This window comes from Ranitomeya variabilis, chromosome 3 (genome assembly GCF_051348905.1).
Source record: "Ranitomeya variabilis isolate aRanVar5 chromosome 3, aRanVar5.hap1, whole genome shotgun sequence".
Taxonomy (NCBI): Eukaryota; Metazoa; Chordata; class Amphibia; order Anura; family Dendrobatidae; genus Ranitomeya; species Ranitomeya variabilis.
The window spans coordinates 731440428-731462355 of record NC_135234.1 but is presented as its reverse complement, the minus strand read 5'-3'; the positions used below and the strand labels follow the sequence as shown (position 1 = coordinate 731462355).

General features: G+C 47.7%; 1 protein-coding gene across 1 annotated transcript in view; it reads left to right on the top strand.

Moving 5' to 3' along the window:
* The window catches only part of LOC143818566 (high affinity choline transporter 1-like), a 79357-nt gene that overhangs the window by 18509 nt on the left and 38920 nt on the right, over positions 1-21928 (top strand). Inside the window, exons 3-4 of the mRNA XM_077299833.1 lie at positions 16845-17006; positions 17468-17616. Coding sequence (XP_077155948.1) covers positions 16845-17006; positions 17468-17616 — 311 coding nt within the window. The remainder of the gene's footprint in view (positions 1-16844; positions 17007-17467; positions 17617-21928) is intronic.

The following is a 21928-nucleotide window of genomic DNA, read 5'->3' as shown; positions in this document are numbered from 1 at the left end:
GGGCAAAAGTAACCCGCTGGCACGAGAACAGCAAGGCTTAGCCCGAGCACAAATCCCACAGGACTGCACAAAAGATTGCACATCCCGCGACAGGGACGGCCACCAAAAGGACCTAGCCACCAAATCTCTGGTACCAAAAATCCCAGGATGCCCCGCCAACACTGAGGAATGAACCTCGGAAATAACTCTACTGGTCCATTTATCAGGAACAAACAGTCTGTCAGGTGGGCAAGAGTCAGGTCTACCAGCCTGAAATCTCTGCAACACACGTCGCAAATCAGGAGAAATGGCCGACAAGATTACTCCCTCTTTAAGAATACTCGCTGGCTCTGCAACTCCAGGAGAGTCAGGCACAAAACTCCTAGAAAGAGCATCAGCCTTCACATTCTTTGAACCAGGCAGGTACGAGACCACAAAGTCAAAACAGGAGAAAAACAACGACCAACGAGCCTGTCTAGGATTCAGGTGCTTAGCGGACTCAGATTTTTATGATCAGTCAAGACCACCACACGATGCTTAGCTCCCTCGAGCCAATGACGCCACTCCTCAAATGCCCACTTCATAGCCAACAACTCCCGATTACCAACATCATAGTTCCGCTCAGCAGGCGAAAACTTCCTAGAAAAAAAAGCACATGGTCTCATCACAGAGCAACCAGAGCCTTTCTGCGACAAAACAGCCCCTGCACCGATCTCAGAAGCGTCTACTTCAACCTGAAAGGGAAGTGAGACATCAGGCTGGCACAAAACAGGCGCCGAAGTAAACCGGCGCTTCAGCTCCCGGAAAGCCTGCACGGCCGCAGGAGCCCAATTAGCAACATCAGAACCTTTCTTGGTCATATCCGTCAAAGGTTTTACAATGCTAGAAAAATTAGCAATAAAACGACGGTAGAAATTAGCAAAACCCAAGAACTTCTGAAGACTCTTAACGGACGTGGGTTGTGTCCAATCATGAATAGCTCGGACCTTGACTGGGTCCATCTCCACAGTAGAAGGGGCGAAAATAAAACCCAAAAAGGAAACCTTCTGCACTCCAAAGAGACACTTTGAGCCCTTCACAAACAAAGCATTATCACGCAAAACCTGAAACACCATCCTGACCTGCTTTACATGAGAATCCCAATCATCAGAGAAAACCAGAATATCATCCAGATAAACAATCATAAATTTATCCAGATACTTCCGGAAAATGTCATGCATAAAGGACTGAAACACTGAGGGGGCATTAGAAAGCCCAAAAGGCATCACCAAGTACTCAAAATGACCTTCGGGCGTATTGAACACAGTTTTCCATTCATCTCCCTGCTTAATGCGCACAAGGTTGTACGCACCGCGAAGATCTATCTTGGTGAACCACTTGGCACCCTTAATCCGGGCAAACAAGTCCGACAATAGTGGCAAAGGATACTGAAATTTGACAGTGATTTTATTCAAAAGCCGATAGTCTATACACGGTCTCAAAGAGCCGTCTTTCTTGGCCACAAAAAAGAATCCCGCACCAAGAGGGGAAGAGGATGGACGAATATGTCCCTTCTCCAAAGACTCCTTAATATAAGCACGCATCGCGGCATGCTCAGGTACAGACAGATTAAATAGTCGTCCCTTAGGAAATTTACTACCAGGAATCAAATCTATAGCGCAGTCACAGTCCCTATGAGGAGGAAGGGCACTGGACCTGGACTCACTGAATACATCCTGATAGTCCAACAAATACTCAGGGACTTCAGAAGGAGTAGAAGAAGCAATAGACACCGACGAGGAATCGCAATGAATACCCTGACAACCCCAACTTGACACGGACATTGCCTTCCAATCCAAAACTGGATTATGGGTCTGTAACCATGGCAGACCCAGAACGACCAAATCCTGAATTTTATGCAAAGCAAGAAAACGAATCACCTCCCGATGTTCAGGAGACATGCACATGGTCACTTGTGTCCAATACTGCGGTTTATTCTCCGCCAATGGGGTAGCATCAATTCCTCTAAGAGGAATAGGATTTTCTAAAGGCTCTAGGACAAAACCACAGCGCTTGGCAAATGATAAATCCATAAGACTCAGGGCAGCACCTGAATCCACAAATGCCATAACAGGGTAGGAAGACAATGAGCAAATCAAAGTCACAGACAAAATGAACTTAGGCTGCAAATTACCAATGGCGACAGGACTAACAACCTTTGATGGCCGTTTAGAGCATGCCGAGATAACATGTGTAGAATCACCACAGTAAAAACACAACCCATTCTGACGCCTATGATTTTGCCGTTCGGTTCTAGTCAGGATTCTATCACATTGCATTGGGTCAGGTGTCTGTTCAGACAACACTGCCAGAGGATTAGCAGTTTTGCGCTCCCGCAAACGCCGATCAACCTGGATGGCCAGAGCCATAGAATCATTCAGACTTGTAGGAATGGGAAAACCCACCATCACATTCTTAATGGCTTCAGAAAGGCCATTTCTGAAATTTGCGGCCAGAGCACACTCATTCCATTGAGTAAGCACGGACCATTTCCGAAATTTTTGGCAGTACACCTCAGCTTCATCCTGGCCCTGAGAGATAGCCAGCAATGCTTTTTCTGCCTGTATTTCAAGATTGGGCTCCTCATAAAGCAATCCGAGCGCCAGAAAAAACGCATCAATATTTGCCAATGCCAGATCTCCTGGCGCCAATGAGAAAGCCCAATCCTGAGGGTCGCCACGCAAGAAGGAGATAACAATTTTAACTTGTTGAGCTGAGTCTCCAGACGAACGAGGTCTCAAAGATAGAAACAATTTACAATTATTCCTAAAATTCCCAAATTTAAATCGATCTCCAGAGAACAGCTCAGGAATAGGTATCTTAGGCTCTGACATAGGACTGCTAATAACAAAATCCTGAATGCCCTGCACACGTGCAGCAAGCTGATCCACACTAGTAATCAGAGTCTGAACATTCATGTCTGCAGCAGAGCTTCAAGCCACTCAGAGATAAAGAGGAGGAAGAAAAAAAAACAAAGAACTCAGACTTCTTTTCTTATAGTCCCGCTTCAGCAATGCACTTCTTGGCCTGGATTACTGTTATGATCCTAATGGCAGAGGATCTCAGGAGTACCAGCTAAGTCTGCAAACACAAAAAACCAGCTCATAGGGAAGTGGTAACTTGACTGACCGTATACCTGATCCTAGCACAAACAACTAGCAGCAGCCGGGGAACGTACCTACGTTGGTTCTAGACGTCTCACGCCAGCCGGAGAACTAACTAACCCTTTCAGAGAAAATAAGACCTCTCTTGCCTCAAGAGAAAGGACCCCAAAGTTATAATACAAGCCCCCAACAAATAATAACGGTGAGGTAAGAAGAAATGACAAACGTAAGAATGAACTAGATTTAGCAAAGAGAGGCCCACTGACTAATAGCAGAAAATAGAAAGATGACTTATACGGTCAGCAAAAAACCCTACAAAATATCCACGCTGAATATCCAAGAACCCCCACACCGACTAACGGTGTGGGGGGAGGATAACAGCCCCCCTTGAGCTTCCAGCAAAATCAGGAATCACATTTTAAACAAAGCTGGAACAAAATAAGGGAAATTCAAATGCACAAAAATAAGAAAGCAGGACTTAGCTTATCTTGCAAAATCAGGAGACCAGGAGACAGGAGAAAACAGACAAGGTCTGATAACAACGAATCCAGGCACAATACAGAGTCTCCAGGAAGTTTATATAGGCACACCCAGGCCTGGGGAAAGACACTCCAAGTGCCATACCGCTAATGACCACAAGAGGGAGCCAAGAACTATAGTTCACAACAGTACCCCCCCTTTAAGGAGGGGTCACCGAACCCTCACCAAGACCACCAGGGCGATCAGGATGAGCAGCGTGAAAGGCACGAACCAAATCGGCCGCATGAACATCAGAGGCGACCACCCAGGAATTGTCCTCCTGACCATAGCCCTTCCATTTGACCAGATACTGAAGCCTCCGTCTAGAGAGACGAGAGTCCAAGATCTTCTCCACCACATACTCCAACTCGCCCTCAACCAACACCGGAGCAGGAGGCTCAACAGCAGGAACCATAGGCACCACGTACCGCCGTAACAAAGACCTATGGAACACATTGTGAATGGCAAACGACACCAGAAGATCCAAACGAAACGACACCGGATTAAGGACTTCCAAAATTTTATAAGGACCAATAAAGCGAGGCTTAAACTTAGGAGAGGAAACCTTCGGAGGGACATACCGAGAAGACAACCAAACCAAATCCCCAACACGAAGTCGGGGACCCACACCGCGGCGGCGGTTGGCAAAGCGCTGAGCCTTCTCCTGTGACAACTTCAAGTTGTCCACCACAAGATTCCAAATCTGCTGCAACCTATACACCACGGAATCCACCCCAGGACAGTCAGAAGGTTCAACATGACCCGAGGAAAACCGCGGATGAAAACCAGAGTTGCAGAAAAATGGCGAAACCAAAGTAGCGGAGAAAACAAACAAGGTCTGATAACAACGAATCCAGGCACAATACAGAGTCTCCAGGAAGTTTATATAGGCACACCCAGGCCCAAACGAAGCAGGTGAGTGCCAACCTGGGGAAAGACACTCCAAGTGCCATACCGCTAATGACCACAAGAGGGAGCCAAGAACTATAGTTCACAACAGTGGACCAATCACAATACCACTATCTAAAAAGGAGACAAGATGGATTTGGGTTCTAAATACAGTTTCACCAATGGGCCTAAATGAAAATTTAAGTTTTGCACCTTTCTTATGATATTGATTTTAATAAACCAGTTTTTATTCTCTGACATGTTTTTATCATGGTTCTTGGATTTTAATTTTTTATTCTTTTACATATTTTAGATTGATACTTACCCAATTTATGCACTGTTGTGGGTGTCTTTGGGGTTCTGGATGGTGATATACCGAGATACATGGATTCGAGTGGAAATTGTCGTTCCCTGTGGAGAAGGATTTCGTTATGGATATGAATATCAATATGGATATGGATATTATTTGTGGTGTATAAATAATGAGAGATAGATTTGATATGCCACTTTTTATGGAGATATGTGTATGCATATGTGTATGTGTGCATGTGTATGTATATGTATATATATGTATACGGTTATTTATATCCATTCTAATTATTCTACTATATATATATAATGGTCTGGTAATGTATGATATTTTGTAGGATAGAGTATATCTCATCTCCCACAGGGACTTAGTATGATAAAAACGGATATATGTGATTTTTATGTTAATACCATCTAAGTTATCTTGTGTTCTAGAGTGAACACTTTATTATACATACCTATATAGAATAGTATATTCAGATATTTAACTGGATTACCGTAAATAGTATATATTTGCACCATGCATTCACATGGTGCGGTTAACATCTGTAAAGCAGTATGTGTAGATAGTAATATGGTTTGCTATATAACACAGGTACTGCGGTTAATGGTATGGTTAGTATGTGTACCCCTTTCTACTATATAGTCACTCCAATAGTTCAGTTGCACTTACAAAGGCTTTCTTTCCTATACTGTGCTCCTGAGTGGAGCGCATGCGCGGTCTGCGATCCGGAGTCTGTTGTCGCGTCCCAGTGTCCTTGGCAACGTCGGGTACTCGGCCCCGTACGTCCGGTCACGTGGGGCGTGGCCACAGGTTCCCGGATCCTCCTGACTGCGCATGCGCCGGCTACACTGAAGGCGCCAGGGATAGGTGATCGCCGGTATATAAACTCCTTACGGACCACCATTTAACACCCCCTGATGAAGGTTAATTGTCCGAAACGCGCGTTGGGGTACGCTTCCACAGGACCCAGCTACTCAAGGTATTGATGGTATAGGATTTCTTTAGGTCCCCTCTGTGCACGGTGGTCACTTTCACTTTCAGGCTCATGGTGTGCGAGCCTGCAAGCACATTTTAAAGCTTGTAGTCCATATTGATCATTTGGCACACAGCACTTTGTTTGTTTTGATTCATTTTTATTTATACATTGGTCACTTAATTTTCTTCAGGCTTAGAGGTGTGTGAGCGCATGAGCACCTTTAGCTGTTTATATAGTGCAATTGGCACATAGCACTTTTTTTTAGTGAACACATATGTATTTTTTGGCACACGGCACTTTTTTCAGCTAAACATATGAATGCTGTTCGGATGCATAGCACATGTGCAATATATATAGAGGAATTTTTTCAGCACGCTGCACTTTATACATAGTGATTAATATATTTGTGATATACACAGTTTTATATGCTTTATATTTGGAGTGGGACCTATTAATGGAATACTGAGTTTAGCTTGAATTTATTTAATTTTATATGTCCTGTGGTGCGCACTGATATACTATATGTTTTATATAACACATGTTTTTATGAATTATTTGTTGCTACCATAATTGTACAATAAAAGTTAATTTTTAATCTTATTCCCTGGTGTGGTGCTTATCTTTGGTGTGTCCATAGTCAAGGTGTTTGGGCTATTTTACTTCATGTGGTGGTGGTAATCACCCATTCTGCACAGAATACACCAAATGGTATATATATACATATATATAAAAAAATTCTTTTTGTGATTCATATATAAAATATTGATAACCTGCGGTATCTCTGTGTTGTAACACGACTCTACAGGAGAGAGGACCCTGCACATAAGAGCTGACACTCTATAGGAGAGAGGATCCTGCACATAAGAGCTGACACTCTACAGGAGAGAGGACCCTGCACATAAGAGCTGACACTCTACAGGAGAGAGGATCCTGCACATAAGAGCTGACACTGTACAGGAGAGAGGACCCTGCACATAAGAGCTGACACTCTACAGGAGAGAGGACCCTGCACATAAGAGCTGACACTCTACAGGAGAGAGGATCCTGCACATAAGAGCTGACACTGTACAGGAGAGAGGACCCTGCACATAAGAGCTGACACTGTACAGGAGAGAGGATCCTGCACATAAGAGCTGACACTCTATAGGAGAGAGGATCCTGCACATAAGAGCTGACACTGTACAGGAGAGAGGACCCTGCACATAAGAGCTGACACTCTACAGGAGAGAGGACCCTGCACATAAGAGCTGACACTGTACAGGAGAGAGGACCCTGCACATAAGAGCTGACACTCTACAGGAGAGAGGACCCTGCACATAAGAGCTGAAACTCTACAGGAGAGAGGACCCTGCACATAAGAGCTGACACTCTACAGGAGAGAGGACCCTGCACATAAGAGCTGACACTCTATAGGAGAGAGGATCCTGCACATAAGAGCTGACACTCTATAGGAGAGAGGATCCTGCACATAAGAGCTGACACTGTACAGGAGAGAGGACCCTGCACATAAGAGCTGACACTCTACAGGAGAGAGGACCCTGCACATAAGAGCTGACACTCTACAGGAGAGAGGACCCTGCACATAAGAGCTGACACTCTACAGGAGAGAGGACCCTGCACATAAGAGCTGACACTGTACAGGAGAGAGGACCCTGCACATAAGAGCTGACACTCTACAGGAGAGAGGACCCTGCACATAAGAGCTGACACTACAGGAGAGATGACCCTGCACATAAGAGCTGACCCTCTACAGGAGAGAGGACCCTGCACATAAGAGCTGACACTGTACAGGAGAGAGGATCCTGCACATAAGAGCTGACACTCTACAGGACAGAGGACCCTGCACATAAGAGCTGACACTCTACAGGAGAGAGGACCCTGCACATAAGAGCTGACACTCTACAGGAGAGAGGACCCTGCACATAAGAGCTGACACTCTACAGGAGAGAGGACCCTGCACATAAGAGCTGACACTACAGGAGAGAGGACCCTGCACATAAGAGCTGACACTCTACAGGAGAGAGGACCCTGCACATAAGAGCTGACACTCTACAGGAGAGAGGACCCTGCACATAAGAGCTGACACTCTACAGGAGAGAGGACCCTGCACATAAGAGCTGACACTACAGGAGAGAGGACACTGCACATAAGAGCTGACACTCTACAGGAGAGAGGACCCTGCACATAAGAGCTGACCCTCTACAGGAGAGAGGATCCTGCACATAAGAGCTGACACTCTACAGGAGAGAGGACCCTGCACATAAGAGCTGACACTCAACAGGAGAGAGGACCCTGCACATAAGAGCTGACACTGTACAGGAGAGAGGACCCTGCACATAAGAGCTGACACTCTATAGGAGAGAGGACCCTGCACATAAGAGCTGACACTGTACAGCAGAGAGGACCCTGCACATAAGAGCTGACACTCTACAGGAGAGAGGACCCTGCACATAAGAGCTGACACTCTACAGGAGGGAGGACCCTGCACATAAGAGCTGACACTCTACAGGAGAGAGGATCCTGCACATAAGAGCTGACACTACAGGAGAGAGGACCCTGCACATAAGAGCTGACACTCTACAGGAGGGAGGACCCTGCACATAAGAGCTGACACTCTACAGGAGAGAGGACCCTGCACATAAGAGCTGACACTCTACAGGAGAGAGGACCCTGCACATAAGAGCTGACACTCTACAGCAGAGAGGAACCTGCACATAAGAGCTGACACTCTACAGGAGAGAGGACCCTGCACATAAGAGCTGACACTCTACAGGAGAGAGGACCCTGCACATAAGAGCTGACACTACAGGAGAGATGACCCTGCACATAAGAGCTGACACTCTACAGGAGAGAGGACCCTGCACATAAGAGCTGACCCTCTACAGGAGAGAGGACCCTGCACATAAGAGCTGACACTACAGGAGAGAGGATCCTGCACATAAGAGCTGACACTCTACAGGAGAGAGGACCCTGCACATAAGAGCTGACACTCTACAGAAGGGAGGACCCTGCACATAAGAGCTGACACTACAGGAGAGAGGACCCTGCACATAAGAGCTGACACTACAGGAGAGAGGACCCTGCACATAAGAGCTGACACTCTACAGGAGGGAGGACCCTGCACATAAGAGCTGACACTCTACAGGAGAGAGGACCCTGCACATAAGAGCTGACACTACAGGAGAGAGGATCCTGCACATAAGAGCTGACACTGTACAGGAGAGAGGACCCTGCACATAAGAGCTGACACTGTACAGGAGAGAGGACCCTGCACATAAGAGCTGACACTCTACAGGAGAGAGGACCCTGCACATAAGAGCTGAAACTCTACAGGAGAGAGGACCCTGCACATAAGAGCTGACACTCTACAGGAGAGAGGACCCTGCACATAAGAGCTGACACTCTACAGGAGAGAGGACCCTGCACATAAGAGCTGACACTCTATAGGAGAGAGGATCCTGCACATAAGAGCTGACACTCTATAGGAGAGAGGATCCTGCACATAAGAGCTGACACTGTACAGGAGAGAGGACCCTGCACATAAGAGCTGACACTACAGGAGAGAGGACCCTGCACATAAGAACTGACACTACAGGAGAGAGGATCCTGCACATAAGAGCTGACACTCTACAGGAGAGAGGACCCTGCACATAAGAGCTGACACTCTACAGGAGAGAGGACCCTGCACATAAGAGCTGACACTCTACAGGAGAGAGGACCCTGCACATAAGAGCTGACACTGTACAGGAGAGAGGACCCTGCACATAAGAGCTGACACTGTACAGCAGAGAGGACCCTGCACATAAGAGCTGACACTCTACAGGAGAGAGGACCCTGCACATAAGAGCTGACACTCTACAGGAGGGAGGACCCTGCACATAAGAGCTGACACTACAGGAGAGAGGACCCTGCACATAAGAGCTGACACTCTACAGGAGAGAGGACCCTGCACATAAGAGCTGACACTCTACAGGAGAGAGGACCCTGCACATAAGAGCTGACACTCTACAGGAGAGAGGACCCTGCACATAAGAGCTGACCCTCTACAGGAGAGAGGACCCTGCACATAAGAGCTGACACTGTACAGCAGAGAGGACCCTGCACATAAGAGCTGACACTCTACAGGAGAGAGGACCCTGTGTTATGACCCCAATGGCGAGGGTCTCAGAGGAACGTGGAAGTCTGCAGAATACAAAAATCCAGCTCATAGGGCAGTGGTAACTGGGTTGACCATATATCTACTCCTAACGCCAACACTAGAAGTAGCCGGGGATCATTCCTACGTTGATTCTAGATGACACGCGCCAGCCGGAGAATCTAGCTACCCCTAGTAGAGGAAAACAAAGACCTTTCTTGCCTCCAGAGAAGGGGACCCCAAAGCTGGATAGAAGCCCCCCACAAATAATGACGGTGAGGTAAGAGGAAATGACAAACACAGAAATGAACCAGATTTAGCACAGAGAGGCCCGCTTACTGATAGCAGAATAAAGAAAGGTAACTTATATGGTCAACAAAAACCCTATCAAAATCCACACTGGAAATTCAAGAACCCCCGAACCGTCTAACGGTCCGGGGGGCGAACACCAGCCCCCTAGAGCTTCCAGCAAAGGTCAGGATATAGATAAGGAACAAGCTGGACAAAAATACAAAACCAAAACAAATAGCAAAAAGCAAAAGGCAGACTTAGCTGATTTAACTGGAACCAGGATCAGTAGACAAGAGCACAGCAGACTAGCTCTGATAACTACGTTGCCAGGCATTGAACTGAAGGTCCAGGGAGCTTATATAGCAACACCCCTAACTAACGACCCAGGTGCGGATAAAAGGAATGACAGAAAAACCAGAGTCAAAAAACTAGTAACCACTAGAGGGAGCAAAAAGCAAATTCACAACAGTACCCCCCCCTTAGTGAGGGGTCACCGAACCCTCACCACGACCACCAGGGCGATCAGGATGAGCGGCATGAAAGGCACGAACTAAATCGGCCGCATGAACATCAGAGGCGACCACCCAGGAATTATCCTCCTGACCATCGCCCTTCCACTTGACCAGGTACTGAAGCCTCCGCCTGGAGAGGCGAGAATCCAAGATCTTCTCCACCACGTACTCCAACTCGCCCTCAACCAACACCGGAGCAGGAGGCTCAGCAGAAGGAACTACAGGCACAATGTACCGCCGCAACAAGGACCTATGAAATACATTGTGAATAGCAAACGACACAGGAAGATCCAGACGAAAAGATACAGGATTAAGGATTTCCAATATCTTGTAAGGCCCAATAAAACGAGGTTTAAATTTGGGAGAGGAGACCTTCATAGGAACAAAGCGGGAAGAAAGCCATACCAAATCCCCAACGCGTAGTCGGGGACCCACACCGCGGCGGCGGTTGGCAAAGCGCTGAGCCTTCTCCTGTGACAACTTCAAGTTGTCCACCACATGATTCCAGATCTGCTGCAACCTATCCACCACGGAATCTACCCCAGGACAGTCAGAAGGCTCCACATGACCCGAAGAAAAGCGAGGATGGAAACCAGAGTTGCAGAAAAAAGGCGAAACCAAGGTGGCGGAACTAGCCCGATTATTAAGGGCAAACTCAGCCAACGGCAAGAATGTCACCCAGTCGTCCTGATCAGCAGAGACAAAACACCTCAAATAAGCCTCCAAAGTCTGATTGGTTCGCTCCGTCTGTCCATTAGTCTGAGGATGGAAAGCAGACGAAAACGACAAATCAATGCCCATCCTACTACAAAAGGATCGCCAGAACCTGGAAACGAACTGGGATCCTCTGTCTGACACAATATTCTCAGGGATGCCGTGCAAACGAACCACGTTCTGGAAAAACACAGGAACCAGATCGGAAGAGGAAGGCAGCTTAGGCAAAGGAACCAAATGGACCATCTTGGAGAAGCGATCACATATCACCCAGATAACGGACATGCCCTGAGATAGCGGAAGATCAGAAATGAAATCCATGGAGATATGTGTCCAAGGTCTCTTCGGGACAGGCAAGGGCAAGAGCAAACCACTGGCACGAGAACAGCACGGCTTAGCTCGAGCACAAGTCCCACAGGACTGCACAAATGACCGCACATCCCTTGACAAGGAAGGCCACCAAAAGGACCTGGCCACCAGATCTCTGGTGCCAAAAATTCCCGGGTGACCTGCCAACACCGAGGAATGAACCTCGGAAATGACTCTGCTGGTCCACTTATCCGGGACAAACAGTCTGTCAGGTGGACAAGACTCAGGCCTATCAGCCTGAAATCTCTGCAACACACGTCGCAGATCCGGAGAAATAGCTGACAAGATAACTCCATCTTTAAGAATACCAACAGGATCAGCGACTCCAGGAGCATCAGGCACAAAGCTCCTAGAAAGAGCATCGGCCTTCACATTCTTTGAACCTGGTAAATACGAGACAACAAAATCAAAGCGGGAGAAAAACAATGACCAGCGGGCCTGTCTCGGATTAAGGCGTTTAGCAGACTCGAGATACATCAGATTTTTGTGATCAGTCAAGACCACCACACGATGCTTAGCACCCTCGAGCCAATGACGCCACTCCTCAAATGCCCATTTCATGGCCAACAGCTCCCGATTGCCCACATCATAATTTCGCTCGGCAGGCGAAAACTTCCTAGAGAAAAAGGCACAAGGTTTCATAACAGAGCAACCAGGGCCTCTCTGCGACAAAACGGCCCCTGCCCCAATCTCCGAAGCATCCACCTCAACCTGAAAGGGAAGTGAGACGTCAGGCTGGCACAAAACAGGCGCCGAAGTAAACCGGCGTTTCAACTCCTGGAAAGCCTCCACGGCAGCAGGAGCCCAGTTAGCTACATCGGAGCCCTTCTTGGTCATATCCGTCAAAGGTTTCACAATGCTAGAAAAATTAGCGATAAAACGACGGTAGAAGTTAGCGAAGCCCAAGAACTTCTGAAGACTCTTAACTGACGAGGGCTGAGTCCAATCAAGAATAGCTCGGACCTTGACTGGGTCCATCTCCACAGCAGAAGGGGAAAAAATGAACCCCAAAAAGGGAACCTTCTGTACACCAAAGAGACACTTTGAGCCCTTGACAAACAAAGAATTTTCACGCAAAATTTTAAAGACCAACCTGACCTGCTCCACATGCGAATCCCAATTATCAGAAAAAACCAAAATATCATCCAGATAAACAATCAAAAATTTATCCAGATACTTCCGGAAAATGTCATGCATAAAGGACTGAAAAACTGAAGGCGCATTGGAGAGCCCAAAAGGCATCACCAAGTACTCAAAATGACCTTCGGGCGTATTGAATGCGGTTTTCCATTCATCACCTTGCTTAATGCGCACAAGGTTGTACGCACCACGAAGGTCTATCTTGGTGAACCACTTGGCACCCTTAATCCGGGCAAACAAGTCAGACAACAGCGGTAAAGGATACTGAAATTTGACAGTGATCTTATTTAAAAGCCGATAATCAATACAAGGTCTCAAAGATCCGTCCTTTTTTGCCACAAAAAAGAATCCCGCACCAAGAGGGGAAGAAGACGGACGAATATGTCCTTTCTCCAGAGACTCCTTGATATATGAACGCATAGCGGTATGTTCAGGTACCGACAGATTAAACAGTCTTCCCTTAGGAAATTTACTGCCTGGGATCAAATCTATAGCACAGTCACAGTCCCTATGAGGAGGCAGTGCACTGGACTCAGACTCACTGAAGACATCCTGATAATCAGACAAATACTCCGGAACTTCCGAAGGCGTAGAAGAAGCAATAGACACAGGCAGGGAATCCCCATGAATACCACAACAGCCCCAACTTGAGACTGACATAGCCTTCCAGTCCAGGACTGGATTATGGGTCTGTAACCATGGCAGCCCTAAAACAACCAAATCATGCATTTTATGTAAAACCAGGAAACGTATCACCTCGCGGTGTTCAGGAGTCATGCACATGGTAACCTGTGTCCAATACTGCGGTTTATTTGCTGCCAATGGTGTAGCATCAATACCCCTAAGAGGAATAGGATTTTCTAATGGTTCAAGAGTAAAACCACAGCGCTTAGCAAATGAGAGATCCATGAGACTCAGGGCAGCACCTGAATCTACAAACGCCATGACAGGATAAGATGACAGTGAGCAAATCAAAGTTACAGACAGAATAAATTTAGGTTGCAAATTACCAACGGTGACAGGACTAACAACCTTAGCTATACGTTTAGAGCATGCTGAGATAACATGTGTAGAATCACCACAGTAGTAGCACAAGCCATTCCGGCGTCTATGAATTTTCCGCTCATTTCTAGTCAGGATTCTATCACATTGCATTAAATCAGGTGTCTGTTCAGACAACACCATGAGGGAATTTGCGGTTTTTCTATCACATTGCACCGAATTAGGTGTCTGTTCAGACAACACCATGAGGGGATTTGCGGTTTTGCGCTCCCGCAACCGCCGGTCAATTTGAATAGCCAGTGCCATAGTATCATTCAGACCTGTGGGAATGGTTAAACCCACCATAACATTCTTAATGGCTTCAGAAAGGCCATTTCTAAAATTAGCGGCCAGTGCACACTCGTTCCAATGTGTCAGCACGGACCATTTCCGAAATTTTTGGCAATACACTTCAGCCTCGTCCTGCCCCTGAGACATAGCCAGCAAGGCCTTTTCTGCCTGAATCTCAAGATTGGGTTCCTCATAAAGTAAACCGAGCGCCAGAAAAAACGCATCAAGATCAGCCAATGCCGGATCTCCTGGCGCCAGCGAAAAAGCCCAATCCTGAGGGTCGCCCCGTAAGAACGAAATAACAATTTTTACTTGCTGAGCAGAATCTCCAGATGAACAGGGTCTCAGGGACAAAAACAATTTACAATTGTTCACGAAATTCCTAAACTTAAACCTGTCTCCGGAAAACAGTTCAGGAATCGGTATTTTAGGTTCTGACCTAGGATTTCTGATAACATAGTCTTGTATGCCCTGCACACGAGTAGCCAGCTGGTCCACACTTGTAATCAAGGTCTGGACATTCATGTCTGCAGCAAGCATAGCCACTCTGAGGTAAAGGGGAAGAAGAAAAAAAAAAACTCAGAATCTTCTTTCTTATAATCCCTCTTCTGCAATGCATTAAACATTTAATACTGGCCTGGCAAACTGTTATGACCCCAATGGCGAGGGTCTCAGAGGAACGTGGAAGTCTGCAGAATACAAAAATCCAGCTCATAGGGCAGTGGTAACTGGGTTGACCATATATCTACTCCTAACGCCAACACTAGAAGTAGCCGGGGATCATTCCTACGTTGATTCTAGATGACACGCGCCAGCCGGAGAATCTAGCTACCCCTAGTAGAGGAAAACAAAGACCTTTCTTGCCTCCAGAGAAGGGGACCCCAAAGCTGGATAGAAGCCCCCCACAAATAATGACGGTGAGGTAAGAGGAAATGACAAACACAGAAATGAACCAGATTTAGCACAGAGAGGCCCGCTTACTGATAGCAGAATAAAGAAAGGTAACTTATATGGTCAACAAAAACCCTATCAAAATCCACACTGGAAATTCAAGAACCCCCGAACCGTCTAACGGTCCGGGGGGCGAACACCAGCCCCCTAGAGCTTCCAGCAAAGGTCAGGATATAGATAAGGAACAAGCTGGACAAAAATACAAAACCAAAACAAATAGCAAAAAGCAAAAGGCAGACTTAGCTGATTTAACTGGAACCAGGATCAGTAGACAAGAGCACAGCAGACTAGCTCTGATAACTACGTTGCCAGGCATTGAACTGAAGGTCCAGGGAGCTTATATAGCAACACCCCTAACTAACGACCCAGGTGCGGATAAAAGGAATGACAGAAAAACCAGAGTCAAAAAACTAGTAACCACTAGAGGGAGCAAAAAGCAAATTCACAACAACCCTGCACATAAGAGCTGACACTCTACAGGAGGGAGGACCCTGCACATAAGAGCTGACACTCTACAGGAGAGAGGATCCTGCACATAAGAGCTGACACTACAGGAGAGAGGACCCTGCACATAAGAGCTGACACTCTACAGGAGGGAGGACCCTGCACATAAGAGCTGACACTCTACAGGAGAGAGGACCCTGCACATAAGAGCTGACACTCTACAGGAGAGAGGACCCTGCACATAAGAGCTGACACTACAGGAGAGAGGACCCTGCACATAAGAGCTGACACTCTACAGGAGAGAGGACCCTGCACATAAGAGCTGACACTCTACAGGAGAGAGGACCCTGCACATAAGAGCTGACACTACAGGAGAGAGGATCCTGCACATAAGAGCTGACACTCTACAGGAGAGAGGACCCTGCACATAAGAGCTGACACTCTACAGGAGAGAGGACCCTGCACATAAGAGCTGACACTCTACAGCAGAGAGGAACCTGCACATAAGAGCTGACACTCTACAGGAGAGAGGACCCTGCACATAAGAGCTGACACTACAGGAGAGATGACCCTGCACATAAGAGCTGACACTCTACAGGAGAGAGGACCCTGCACATAAGAGCTGACCCTCTACAGGAGAGAGGACCCTGCACATAAGAGCTGACACTACAGGAGAGAGGATCCTGCACATAAGAGCTGACACTCTACAGGAGAGAGGACCCTGCACATAAGAGCTGACACTCTACAGGAGGGAGGACCCTGCACATAAGAGCTGACACTACAGGAGAGAGGACCCTGCACATAAGAGCTGACACTACAGGAGAGAGGACCCTGCACATAAGAGCTGACACTCTACAGGAGGGAGGACCCTGCACATAAGAGCTGACACTCTACAGGAGAGAGGATCCTGCACATAAGAGCTGACACTGTACAGCAGAGAGGACCCTGCACATAAGAGCTGACACTCTACAGGAGAGAGGACCCTGCACATAAGAGCTGACACTGTACAGGAGAGAGGACCCTGCACATAAGAGCTGACACTCTACAGGAGAGAGGACACTGCACATAAGAGCTGACACTACAGGAGAGAGGACCCTGCACATAAGAACTTACTGTGTTACTTTGCTTCTGCCTCTAGGCTCCATCTTTTTTGTAAAACCAATGAGATCAAAGAAGTACTTGACAATGATGGACCCTTTTCAAGAAGTTTATGGGAACTCCATGACAATTCTCCTCTTCATCCCGGCCCTCATAGCAGATGTTTGCTGGTTTGCTGCCATCCTCGCATCTTTAGTTAAGTGTTTATCTAGATGTATTTTATTAATTTTTTTTAATGTTGATGAATAAGATGATTATGACAGGATGGTTCGCCTGATGAATTGTAGCCAAAAACATTTAATACAAATCCACTTGTAAAGGTGATAAATACTAGATCGATGGATAAAGGCTAAGAGGATGAATGTTTCTGGCCCGGATACCCCTATAATAGTGCAGTTTAAACGCAGATAAAATCTGCAAAAAGACCAAAGCGACATTGTGTAGATTATATATTTACTGTACCTTGTAGTGATCCACAGTTACAGCCTGTATGATACTCCAGAGCAGCACTCACAATTCTGCTGGTTGTCATTAGAAATAGATGGAACAACTTGTTGACAAAAGGTTCTGACCTAATCTCATAAGACATGACTTGAAGAAGATTCTCCTGATTGTGGTTATTGCTATAATAATGTGATACTGTGCGCTACTTCTCCATTACAGCTTCTGCAGTCAGTGTCATATTGGATATTCGTAATTACCTGTCAATCCTGATATCAGCTTGTGTTGTCATTACATATACATTGTTTGGCGGTTTCTACTCTGTGGCTTATACCGATGTCATACAGATTGTTTTTATGGTACTTGGATTGGTAAGTAGAATTTTTTTTCATTGTTGGCTAAATACAAAGGGGGCAGTATTATAGTAGCTATATTCTTGTACATAGGGGCAGTATTATAGTAATATTCTTGTACATAGGAGCAGTATTATAGTAGTTAAATTCTTGTACATAGGGGCAGTATTATAGTAGTTATATTCTTGTACCGTAATTTTCAGACTATAAGACACACTGGACCATAAGATGCACCTAGGTTTTAGATGAGGAAATTAGGGGGAAAAAATTGAAGCAAAAAAATTGTCAATTCTGTGCTGAAATATCCCCTATCCTGGTATATATGGTCCCCTCATCTCCATTCTGATACACATGGCCCATCATCTCTATCCTGGTATGCATGGCCCCCTCATCCCCACCCTGGTATGCATGGCCTCCTCATCCCTATCCTGGTATGCATGGCCCCCTCATCCCCACCCTGGTATGCATGGCCCCCTCATCCCTACCCTGGTATGCATGGCCCCCTCATCCCCACCCTGGTATGCATGGCCCCTCATCCCTACCCTGGTATGCATGGCCCCCTTATCCCCACCCTGGTATGCATGGCCTCCTCATCCCTATCCTGGTTTGTGAAGTGTCCGAGGGCAAGGCCGCCCATGCATTTCCATGATCTGGCCCAGCAAAACCTCCACACTCAGATTCCATCTTAACAAACGTATCTTTACTGTTATACATTTTTCTTAACACAGCAGAACACAATAATAGACAGTACAAAGTATGCTTATTCACAGGAATAACGTGTAATTACAAACTATCCCTCACTGTCCCTATCCACACGTTACCAGTTCCTTTGCTCCAAGAGGTTATCTTCCCACGTCGCAGGCCTGTCGGTCACAGCAGGGAGACGCTCCAGCCGAAGAGAAAAAAGGAATTAAACAAAACTCTGTCCTTCAGGTCCAGACTGTAGTCCTTGGGGTTCAGCAGGTAGGGGTGGAATGTTCGGCCTCTCAATAGAGGACCCGCTTACAGTTCATGAGCTCCGGGATCTGTGAAGATGTCACCGCTGAGTGCTCCGCAGTGTGGGAGCTGGGAACAATCTGGATGTCAGCTTCCAAGAGAGAGGGGTAATCCAGGCAATCTTCTATATCGCATCAACAGGAGGACGCCAGCACACACAGACCTCTCTCTGCACCGACTGGTTTCCCGGGCTCTCTCTCTTCTCCCTCCCCTTCCTGTTCACATGACATAACAGGGGGGAGTTTAGCCAATACAGTTTGTTTCTCTGTAATCACATTCGGCATAGGTATAACTTCTGGCCACACGGGGGCAGTGTCTGTCACAGATTCTATGTCAATGATAACAGAACAGTCACAGCCAGCCAGCTCACTACACGCCCCCCCACTTAAAGGTTGGCAGTCCCTGTCAACGACTGTCTCCAGGGCGGCGATGGCTGTGTAGGTTGTAGGACCCGGCTGTGAAAAGGGCCACACATATTGGTCTCTGTAGGACTGTCCCGGGGGCACTCCTGCGGTGGTCCTCGTTGTCCGCCTAACTGGTGCTAGTCTCTCTCCCCGATCAGTCACCCCACTCTCCGCCCCAGTCGGTAAGTCAGTCGAGGAGGTAAGGGGTTCACACGGGTCAGTCAGGCGAGCAGGGGTAGGGATGTCTTCCACCTCTACATCCCCGGTATCGGTGTCTCCCACAGTATTAGTGATATCCGTCTCTCTAGGCATTATGGGAGGGGAGTCAGGCTGAGAACGACAGGGGCGCAACATGTTACGGTGCAGGGTGCGGAGGCTGCCGCTGTCTTCGCCTTGTACTTGGTAGACGGGGCCACCAGGGTACGGGTGTCCAATTATTCGATAGACTTCGGTCTCCCACTTGGGCCGGAGTTTTCCTTGCGGTTTCTTTATACGAACTAGGACTAGTTGACCCACACTCAGTAGGTCTTCTTGTACTGGAAGTGGATCAGCGTGGACCTGGTCCTGGATCTGCTGTTCCACCAGCCGGTAGACAGTTTCCATCCTTTGACGGTGTGCTTGTAGCCAGGAAGGATAGGTACCACAGGTGTCTTCATCAGAGTTAGACAGGTGTAGCTCATGGATGCCTTTGCCTGGGCGGCCAAAAAGGAGGGTGTAAGGCGTGTATCCGGTGACAGAATGGACTTGATTGTTATAGGCCCACAGCAGTTCTGGGAGGAATCGAGGCCAGTCGGGCTTTTTGTCTTCTGCTAAGGTTCGGATCAGTTGTAAGAGGGTCCGGTTGAAACGTTCACACGCGCCATTCCCTTGTGGATGATACGGGGTGGTCCTGGACTTCTTGATTCCATACATCTGCTGAAGTTCTTCAATGACTCATCCTTCGAAACACGCCCCCTGATCAGAGTGCAGCCGCTCCGGACACCCGTAGACCCGAACGAAGTGTTGACAGAAGGCCTGTGCAGCTGATTCGGCAGTCTGATCTTTGGTAGCAACAGCGACGGCGAATTTCGTGAAGTGGTCCACCATCACCAGACAGTACTGGTAGCCACTATTCGCCGTTCCGATCAACAGATAGTCCACCATCAACAACTCGAGGGGCCTGGATGTGCTAATAGTCTGGACGGGTGCACGCTGCTCAGTAGACGTGTGGAGTTCACATGTACGACATGTTAGGCAGATGTTTTCAACCAGCTTACGGAGTCCTGGGCAAAAAATGAATTGCTGGGTCCACCGGAGGGTCTTGTCTATGCCGAAGTGGCCGTTCCTTCTGTGGGCTTCAGCCACCATCTCATGGGCTAGCTGCACCGGGACGACAATCTGCAAACATTCTTCCAGCATATGGGATAAAAGGGCCCTGCGATACAAGACTCCATCCTTCATGATAAGCCGATCCCATTGGGCAAGTAGGGCAGAGGCCCTGGTTGATAGTCGGGCTCTTACTTCGGAGGGTGGTTTCTCTTGTGTCTTCACGTACTGTTTCAGTAAGACGTGTTCAGGGTCTCGATCTTGAAGCTTGGCCCATTCTTGTTGGGACAGGGGGGACCCCACTACGGCTTCGATCCCGCCTACAGCATACTGGCGGCTATCTTCTATTTGTTTAGCTAGCCGGGCAAAGTCGGGCAGTTCATCTTCCTCCAACTCTTCATCCCGGTCCCCCACTGGCGGGGATGATGTCACTCTGGAAAGGCTGTCAGCATTCTGATTCTCCGTCCCCGCTCTGTATTTAATTTTGTATTGGAATCTAGAGAGCCTTGCCATCCAGCGCTGTTCCATTGCCCCTAGTTTGGCATTTTCTAGGTGGGCAAGAGGATTGTTGTCTGTCACGACCAGCACCTCCGCCCCTGTCAGGTAGCCAGCAAATTTCTCTGTCATAGCCCAGGTCAGGGCCAGGAGTTCCAGGGGGAAAGAGCTGTAGTTGACGGGGTTCTTTTCGGTGTCACGGAGGGATCTACTGGCATAGGCTATTACGCGTTCCTTGTTATCTTGGACTTGGGAGAGGACCGCCCCGAGACCTTGAAGGCTGGCGTCGGTGTATAACTGGAACGGCAAGGTGTAGTCTGCAAATGCCAGAATAGGGGGTGATGTCAGAGCAGCTTGAAGCGCCCGGAAGGATCTTTCTTGGTCGGGCCCCCAGCTGATGCGTCGTCCTCTGGGACTGTTCGCGGTCCCTTGGAGGGTCTCATGCAGTGGTTCCGCAAGCAAAGTCCTTGACAAATCGGCGGTAATAGCCCGCTAGCCCCAGGAAAGCCTGGACCTCTTTGATGGTAGTTGGTTGTGGCCACTCTCAGACAGCTGCTATCTTCTCTGGAGAGGGTTGGACACCTTCGGCCGAGAACCGGTGTCCCAGGTAATCGATCTCCTGCTGGAATAGACGGCACTTGCTGGGCTTCAACTTCAAGCCGTGTTTCTTCAAGCGCTGGAACACTTTGCCAAGCTTGTGAAGATGATCCTCAAAGGTGGCGGAGTATACCACGATGTCATCAAGGTATATCAGCGTGAATTCGAAGTTGAAATCTCCCAGACAGCGTTCCATCAGTCTCTGAAAGGTCCCTGGTGCGTTATTCAAGCCGAATGGCATCCGGTTAAACTCGTACAGGCCCATGGGAAGGATGAAGGCGGTCTTTTCTCTGTCCTTCTCACTCATGGGGACCTGCCAATATCCACTGGCCAAGTCTAGAGACAAAAAATATTTGGCCTTTTTCAGGGCGGTCAGTGACTTTTCGATCCAGGGGAGTGGATAGGAGTCCCGGGTCGTGCAAGCGTTCAACCGACGGTAGTCTACGCAAAATCTCAGGGATCCATCTTTCTTTTTGACTATCACCACGGGTGCAGCCCATGGGCTCTGGCTTTCCCGCACCACTCCGGCGTGT